At 46.8% G+C, this 9,033-nt stretch overlaps 1 protein-coding gene across 1 annotated transcript in view; it reads right to left on the bottom strand.

Annotated features, from left to right (window-relative positions):
• Positions 1-8,185, bottom strand: part of LOC105566183 — a 13,091-nt gene extending 4,906 nt beyond the window's left edge. The window contains exons 1-3 of the mRNA XM_012019984.1: positions 7,443-8,185; positions 1,155-1,391; positions 947-1,077 (exon numbers count right to left, since the gene is read on the bottom strand). Of these exons, the coding sequence (XP_011875374.1) occupies positions 947-1,077; positions 1,155-1,391; positions 7,443-7,521 (447 nt within the window). The 5' untranslated portion in view covers positions 7,522-8,185. The remainder of the gene's footprint in view (positions 1-946; positions 1,078-1,154; positions 1,392-7,442) is intronic.
• Between the last annotated feature and the right edge of the window lie 848 nt (positions 8,186-9,033).

Raw genomic sequence — 9,033 nt, 5'->3', positions numbered from 1 at the left:
TCTCTCTCTCTCTCTCTCTTTATCTCACGGACCTCGTCACAGAAATGATCGATCACGGCGACCTTGTGCATCGAAACCCGTCATTACCGCTTCATCGATCGAATCAATATTGGCGTATTAGAGATTGAGAAAAAAAATTACTTTGATTACAACAACTCTCTTAGCTATTTATTCTTCTTTTTATATAACGCGCAATGAATACTACGTGACCATGGCGGGTTACTTTCCAGAAGTATAATTTACGAGAAACGTGATGAATTGCTGGGGCATTAATTCGCGTCGTTTCTTAAGTACGTTTATCGGCAGATGAGAAATTAATTCATCATTTATCAATAAAACTGCCTATTAATAAAATATCTTTTTTTATAACAACTAGGGAGCTCTAATCGAGTAGGGTTACTACCTTAATAAAGACATCTTATGCTTTACCATAATTAGCTCACCCTATCGGTCTTTAATCATTCTTGACATCAACAAATCGATCGTTTTCAATAAAACTTTCTTGGAAAATTAATCCTTATTAAGTGAGATTAATTGATCGAAACTGTACGAAATTAACAACCTAATTATATATTATTTCCCGAACTTTATTTCATATATATCTTTATATATATATATGTGTGTGTGTGTGTAAATATCAATTATTACACGTAATATATAATATACAACTCGAATTTGAATCAATCGAACTTTGCATGAGATGACTCAATCAAAAAGTAAAAGTTTATTGCGTGTCAATGACAAAAAATGACTACTCATTGAAGAAAGCCTTTTGACGACGATCGGACATAACATTAGGTCAGGTGAAGTTCCGCGAAGGGGTAATTGCGAGAACTCGTGTTGAAAATTTCTACGTAAGCCAGATGCTAGCCAGCTTCTACCCCTCTTTGATCAATAGATAGCGAGCCTACGTATGTATATCTAACAAGATTGACAATTAACTTACCTTTTCTTCTATCTTGGCAGTCGCACTGTCAACCATGTTCATCGCCGACTTGGCGGCAGCGGTAGCTTGTTCCTTTCTCGACATGTGGCCCCGGAAAGTCGCTTGTATCTTCTTCGCCGCGTTACTGAGCTCTATGGAATTAGAAACTGTTGAAAAAAACGACCTCTCCTCAAGCCCCGTGCTCGCATCGGGGCATAGTATCGCTCACCCTGGTCGTCGGTAGGGAACTCCTCTTGCAACTGCTCCTGTGTCGATTTGGAGGATTCTTCGTCGGTTCTCGTCGCTGTTTCCGACACTCTCAGACTTTTCCTAGCGTGATGTCCACGGAAGGCTGCCTGTATTTTCGTCGCTGCAGTCTCTTTGTCTTTATCGTCCTCGGCGTTTTCTTTCCCCTCGTTCGAGAACTCCGCTTTCGTTGCGCTGTTTTCAGCCGCCTTTGAGATATCTTTCAACAGAAGTAGGTAATAAAGAATAATTTTCCGCCGTCGGCTCAACTTTATGCAAAACGTAAATTAGAGATGCTGCGCCCGACTCTACAAGTTATCTTAAACGATGATTATGAATATAATGATAATATAAAGAGTCGGGTACAAATAATGAGATACAAGCGAATACATAAATTACTCGGTGCAACATGTAATTGCCCCCCCTGTAATAAACGTTCCTTGAGGAAGAAGCAGCTACAAAATGCCCGAAAATCCGCAGGAGATCGGAGAAAGGGCGCGGCTTCTGATACATCCCGTATATTAGAAATGGCCGCCGTGTTAGCCACAGTTCACCTACATTTATTCCGAACATTTCACCTTCCACAGACACGTCCAGAGCGACAAGTATCGATTAGCGTTTCTATTTTCGCGCTGCACGTTCGAGATTATACGGCGCCTAATATACATTTTTAATATTTCACGCCCTGATGCGAAACGATGCGACAAATATTATTAATCGGCTCTTCCGTCCCTCCCTTTGCTAATGAAGTTAAATCTTCGCGTCTCCATGATTAATCGACGTATCGACATGAGATTCTGTCGTATCCTCGAGCGATCAATTCACGCGCGGTGCAAATATCCTCTCTGAAAATCATAAAAAATTACCCGCTCTCTCCATCATCATTTCCTCACGTCCCTTCCGACGATGGAACAATTGTAATAAGAGTTAATCCCCGCACTTCACACCAAAGTCTTTCCGCTTCCATTCGATGTTTTCAGCTCAACTCAATTACGGGTATATCTTGAATCTTTTAGAAATAGGATAATGTGCCGCGACCGATCCGATTTAAGTCGACTTTTTTTCCAATTACGTATTATTAACTTATCGAGTTCCTTCGAGCGGAAATGAATGGAACGGTCAAAACGTAAGGCAAGGGGGATTAATGTAAGGAGGATTAAGTGTGACAGCATTGGAAACTGAATTTTCCTTTAGAAAAGGGAACGCTCCGGCTATTGAGCGCCTTTGCACGACACCGTTTCCCTAGGTTACCACTTGACGGAGCAAGTGGAAATTCAAGAAATACAGCGACACTTTCTCGAGACGAGCAATGAATTCTTCCCTATAGTTATGCGCCTCTCGGCTGTTTTGTCACATTGTGCAAAGCTGACGGATCGATCGTACAAGTTCGCGGTAATTTTATCGACGTTACTGTTTATACAAGTCGTAAGGCTTTCTCCAAGAAAGTAAGGAGGAGAAAGGATAAAATGTTTTATGCACGTGCATATAAAAGGCGCGCATTCAACTCGAGTTAAAAACTAAAATGCTCATCCCTCCCTCCCGAGAGGCTAACTGCTATTTCTATCGCGATTTCATCTTCGAGAATCATTCCCCCCCCCCTCGCGCCCCGTCTCGGTGCGAGTTTACGACAATAATGTTTCTTAAATGCTTGGACTTGTTCTTATTTCTTTTCTGATATCACGCGAGGATGTTCCGCCATCGATCCACCCAGACCTTGTTACCAGAACCCTCGAGGAAATCCAACTTCCTAGAGAAACATCGTTATCTTGATTATGAAACCCCTTTTAACTCTAAATAGATAAATTTAATTTTATATCGTCGATTAAAACTACAAAGATAAATTCGACAACGTCGTAAACTGTTTTATCTTTAAACAACCGTGGCAAACTTCTGTCGAGGAAACGTTGAAAAAGTAATTTCTGAATGAAAACCTTTTAACGACTTTTAAATCAATGTTTAGCGATCAAATGTCCGATACGAAAAAGCAAAATGCTTTAACGTCAACCTGCTGATTGATATTAATTAATAAAATATCAATCAATTGTAAAATGCTTGATTGAAGGAAGAAGATTGGTTCACAAATTATGTAAGACGTTTAATCAGTTATTGTGCTCCAAGGAAAAGCGCGATAACGAGAGGTTCGAGTGTGTTTGGCAAAGAGGGACAAATCCTGAGATTTACTCTTCGTGGAGACTGCTGTCTTTTCACGGAGGGAATTTACTCGGCGTATCTGCTAATCGGTCTACGGCCATCCCATCACGCGAAATAACAGTCGGTCAGCCGAATCAGCTGATCTCAAATAGGTTTTGGGTTTTGGGTTTCGAGGGTGCGACTATTTTCGTCGCTTATCATAAGGATTCCTATTTTACTTGACCCGGCCCGGTCACGGGGCGTTCGATACGAGACGTCCTCGAGCGTGCAGGCACAATGTATACGCGGAAGAGACTCCCGGTTGCACCTGACAATTGGCGTCGCGGATGGGCTTTACCTCGTCTTGGGCTTTAACTCGCGTTTTAACAAGCGATGTTAACGGCGTGGCGAACGCGATTCGCGTGCCTCGGGACGATATCACTTTTGGCCCCCGCCCCGGTCATCGCCGCCCGCGCCACCCGCCTCTTTTTAACCCGGTTTTCCCTTCGAGCGACGTGGTGGCATGCACGCGAGGATCCCCCTGCATCGCATCGCGCGAAGAGGCGGCTGGTCGGGTCGCACTCGCGCCGCGACTCACCTGCGTCGCCGCTCGCTCTCGCTCGCTCTCGGCCTTTCTCACCTGCACATCCACGCGCGGCTCGGTCTGATGTGCGACTGACTGTTCCCGGGCACCCGACGACCCCATTTATAATAGCGGCCGATCACGGCCCTGCCGCGCCGCTCGTTCGCAGTCGCAGTCCACGGATTCTCGCCCCGCGGCCGCGTGCACGCCGCGAAACAGGGCCGTCGCGGGTGTCGTTCAACCCTCCGCGCCTCCAGCTTTTTTTTTATATTTGCGGTTTTTCGCTCGCTCGCTCCGCTAATAACCTGACCGAGCACATCGATTTGCACGCCGAGTGTCTTCGGGCTCCGATTAACTCGCGAATGTGTAAGGAGCGTGCAGTCGAAAATATCAGTTTCGCCCCACTTTGGACTCTCCCGGCCTAAAAATGATATTGATCTTTTTTTTCTTTCTTTCGTCTCAAGGTATCGGGGCACGGTCCAGAACGGGCCGTAACGTTTTTCGCTCTTGAGCATATTTCCAATTTTAATTATGCACTTGTTAATTATGCATTTGCCACCGCGGTTAAGTTCTCTTTGGCTTTTCCCTTACTAATGCCTTCCGCCCTTCCTCTCGGTCTAGTAAATCATGAACGTTTGAGCAATTGCATCATGCGCACTGCAGAACCATTAAAAAAAATTATTCCCTCTCTCTCTCTTTTCAATAAATAGAGGAGCATTCTTTCCCCGCGGTTTAATCAGCAGCGAGACTACCGTCACGGCATCCAAATCGCCAAGAAGCCAACGATGGTGGCAAAGAGGATTAAGGGAGAAAGCCGATATAAACAGTTTACGGGCTCTATTAAAATTGCGTCAATGAACGATAAATTATATTGCATTATGCGTAAGCCGCTTATTTGCTAATTACTTGACCGTACCCACGTGCGCGAATCGCGAGTACCGAAAGTACCGCGCGACCGAAGTGCAACGTTTCATTTATATTCAGCTTTCGGTAACAAGAGGAATGCAATCGCGACTTTACTTTTATCAATCGCGCTGCCCTTTCTTTGTCTTCCTCCGCCACTTTCTTTCGCCGCGCGTGTAACGTTCTTTTCAACGAGAAAGCGATCGCCACTTTGAGCCTGGGAATGATAACGATCTGCAATTGTACACGGCGGAACTAGGTCAGACGTATTATTTTTTTACGTATGGATTGTTATAATTAGATTAACCACAAGATTAGTTTTGTCGCGGGAGGATACGCGTTACGTATTCATAACCTGTTGGAATTTTCTGTTACATCTCCGACGATTCGCGTTTTTCGAACACCGTAAACTCGGGTGGCTCTGGCCAATTTTTTCTGTATTTGTTTATACCGTGCATATTTTACCGTAAAACTTTAAGTGTGGTATATCAAAATGGAACGGGTGTTAAACGTTTTAGGGTAAATTTGCACAGTAACAAATGCCGAAAGAGTGGCCAAGGCCACCCAAGTTTACGGCCCTTCAAATATTCAGCATCGACGAGAGCGTAGCATTTTTTTCTGCCGGGCTGGGTGGCAAAATTTGTCAACGTTTTGACAAAAGGACATGTAGACGTGGCCGTCTGTATGAGATTTTTCCGCTCCGTTTGCGCCTGAAGGGGGGCTCGATACTCTATTTTCGCCGATCGATTTACACGCCACGCGAACAGTCTCGCAAGACTTTTATATATCGATTCCATTCATCATTCCACAGTAGCATTCCTGTTCGATCGGCATTCTTATGCCGAGCCCGCACAGTCTGGAATCCCCCGTGCAGTTGCGTCGGTATTGATGAAACTCCGTGCAACTCCGATGCATCTCACGCGCGGAAATTCATCGAAGCTCCGGAGTAATTGATCCTGCTCGGGCAGAGTTACTGGTCGCCACGGACCTTTACTACCGGCCAGTAAGGCAGGAATTGCCGAAACTCTACAATTAAACCTCGCCCGGGCGTATCAGCCTCTGATAAGTCGAGCCCTTTAAACGCCAATCAATGCGCCCGCGCAATTACGCGACGCCAATACACTCACGCGCGGAGAGACGTTATTATTTTGCCAAACAAATCTCGAGCAAGAGAGTCTTTCCGCGTGAACGTCTCAAACGTGAGAAATCAATGCTCATCGATTCTCCGAGTTCTTCATTTATTATTATCGCAGGTTGTTCCGCCTGTGAGACTTGCGAAAACTCGGTTATTATTTATCGCTGTTCCATAAATACTGTTTGGTGATTCTTTTATTCGTGATAAAAAAAACGACACGCTCCCGACGTATTTGTACAATTTGTACAAACGGCGGGGGGCTTTTTCCGCCTGTAATACTCGCGCAAGCTCGGTTGTTATTATTTCATAAATGCCATATTTTAATTATTTCATTCGCAACGGTAAAAACGACGACAAATGATGGATTTGTACAAACGACGGAGCCTCTTATCAATGTCTTTCTGTTAAATCCATCACTCCGCTTTTTTTAACCGGACCTTTTTTAACCATCCCGCCTCATAATCGTATCTCGATTATAAAAGGAAACTTTCGTAGTTCTGGAAACAAGGTTTAAACCTTGACATACATCACGCGATCACTTTTATTCGGTATTTCGATACACCCCCATTGGGGAGAGATAGAGATTTCACGAGCGTCCTATTTTCACGCTCGCCAAAATTCATTTATTCTCTGGCATGTTATCGAGGCTCATATATTATCGTAGGACACGATGAAATTTTGACACTAAATTTCTGGAGATTTAATAGAACGGAAAACATAAAACGCGAAGATACCCGTTTTATTAATATCAATCGTTTTCTTATTAAAGAGAGCGCTTTAAGTTCACGTTCCACGTGTCCGACTCCGTTTTAGGTCGCGAAACAGACGAGGTTTCTCACGCTTATTCTCAAATAGTAAAAACTGCCCAGGTCACAAAAACCAACACGCTTCGCGTAATACACAAATTCCATATATTCAGCCGATCTGAAACGCCGATTTGTTGATATTAATTCGAGAAAACGGCCTTTTGAGAATTTTCGTTTAATTCGGGCCGACGGGTCGTTCAATTAGCGACTCGAACCTCCGTCGAGAAGTTGATCAAGTAGAGTAAAATTTAAAAAAAAGAACCTGTACTCTCATCATCGCGCGCATCGAACGCACTCGTTACTCGGAAAATAGTCGTCCGTTCTGCCGACCCTACTGATTGCGTTGATATTACTGAAGCGTGCACGCAATCAGCCCGAAGGATCTAACGAAGTGAACAGAGAGGTACATTTATCATTTTGAAACAAAGCTGACTCTGTCATTGTCAAGATAAACAACGCCGGAGTTTCTGGGGTGGTTGCAATTTATAGAGATTAGAAACGTTGCGGAGGCGCAAAAAAAATCGGGGGGGAGAGAAAAAGCATCGCGCGACACAATCGTCGTCGATGCGAAAATTTAATGTCGTGCGGGCTTAGGCGGAGCGGAAATATGCAGAAAATTAGATCGCGTTTATCGCGCGGTTCGTGGTGAATTTGCACAACGATGTGGCAGATATTGCTCGCGCGATTAACAAATCGAAAGGGACGATCGCTCACCCCCGTTCTTGACGGAATCGCCTTCCTTCGCCTCATCCACCGCCGGCTGGACGCTCTCCTTGCTGGTGTTGCACCCCATGTCTCTCCCCAATCCGTTCCTCTCTTCAGTTCTCTTGTATCAAACGAAATCGGACGTCGTCGGGAGGCACCGGTGTTATTGCAGTCCCCTTGTTAACATCGTCTTACCGAATAAAAATCGTTATCGCTTTTCCAAGCGGTAAAGTCTCGTAGCAAATATAATTCCGTTTCCTCGGCACGCTAAAAAGTACGAGTTTCCTTCTTGCCCCTTTCACTTTTCTATTCCCCCCCCCTTTTTTCTACTCACTCTCTTCTCTCTTTTCCACTCGCTTTCTACCCTTCACTGTCCGATAATCCGTCGCGAATGTAACACGTCGTGTCGCACTCTGCGCGCTTTGGGTATCCTTTTGTCCTCGCGACAATGAAAAATAGCTCTCTCTAGTCGCGGCTAAAATTTCTTTCAGCTCTTGAAAGTATACCCCGCGCCTTCAATCGACCGTGAAAATTCGACGACTTTCATTCCAAGTTACTCTCCTCCCCCTCCCTCTCGGTCTTCCTTTATCTACATATGCGCGCGTACGTGTACGCTCCTCCCGCGCCCACCCCTTGACTCCCACTGTTATTCGGGGGTTACTGACACGTCGCGTGGCGCCGGCACCTGCGGGACAATCCTTCACACTCGAAAGCGACCCCCGAGGCCTCCTCGCGCGTCTCACTGTTACGCGACGCCCGGCGTCGTCCCGTCGCGGCTGTCCACCCTCGGCAGAAAGGGAGGAAGAAAGTCCTCGTCGCGGAGGCTCACCTCGGGGCGAGCATCACCGCGAGCAGTGCGCGAGCGGAGACGAGAAATCCCCGGCGACGTCGCGAACGACACTGGCGTCGCTCGCTCGCTCGCTCACGACCCTGCCCTTGCTCGCGCGCGGCAACTCAAGCCGGATTGTACCCCGGCGTATGTATATGTCGTATATTCGCCCGCGCGCCACGCAGAAACCCCCGTGGAAGAGTCGCGGCGGCGGCGGCGACGGCGTCGTCGACGGCACGCGCGCTGAAGAGACCGGCCACGTTTCAGCCGGCGCGACGCGGCGCGAGGCGTCACGCTTCAGGCGACGAAAGCCTAAAGCGCAAGCCTCAGTGTTACCAATGTATGACTTGGCTGTCCTTCCGCGAGGATACGCCGCCAGGACTCGATATATACATATATAGCGATATCGCACGGCGAGCTCGGCCGTAAAGCGGCTTTCGATCCGGTAATCGCGCGCGCCCCGTCTCCCAATCGCGCGCGCGCCCGCGAATGACTATGTCAAATGTGTGCGCGCTCCGCCACTCCCAACGCTACCCGTACTACCCGTACTCCATCCGGAGCGCGATTCTCGCGACCTTAAAAGCGCACGATCGATTTCGCGCAGACGGCGGCATTCCGGCTCGCCTAGACCATCGCCGGCAGACCGTTGCCAGACCGGCGCCAGCCTCTCCGTTCCTCTCGTTTTCTGGAACGAATATCGATTTAGCGCTTTCCCGCGCGCGTGTAACCCGCTGATACGTCTCGTTGTCAGTCAGACGCTCCGCGGCGATT

This window comes from Vollenhovia emeryi, unplaced genomic scaffold (assembly GCF_000949405.1).
Source record: "Vollenhovia emeryi isolate VEMERY1.0 unplaced genomic scaffold, V.emery_V1.0 DF939146.1, whole genome shotgun sequence".
Taxonomy (NCBI): Eukaryota; Metazoa; Arthropoda; class Insecta; order Hymenoptera; family Formicidae; genus Vollenhovia; species Vollenhovia emeryi.
The sequence above is the reverse complement of the archived record's forward strand: the minus strand, read 5'-3'. Positions and strand labels throughout refer to the sequence as shown.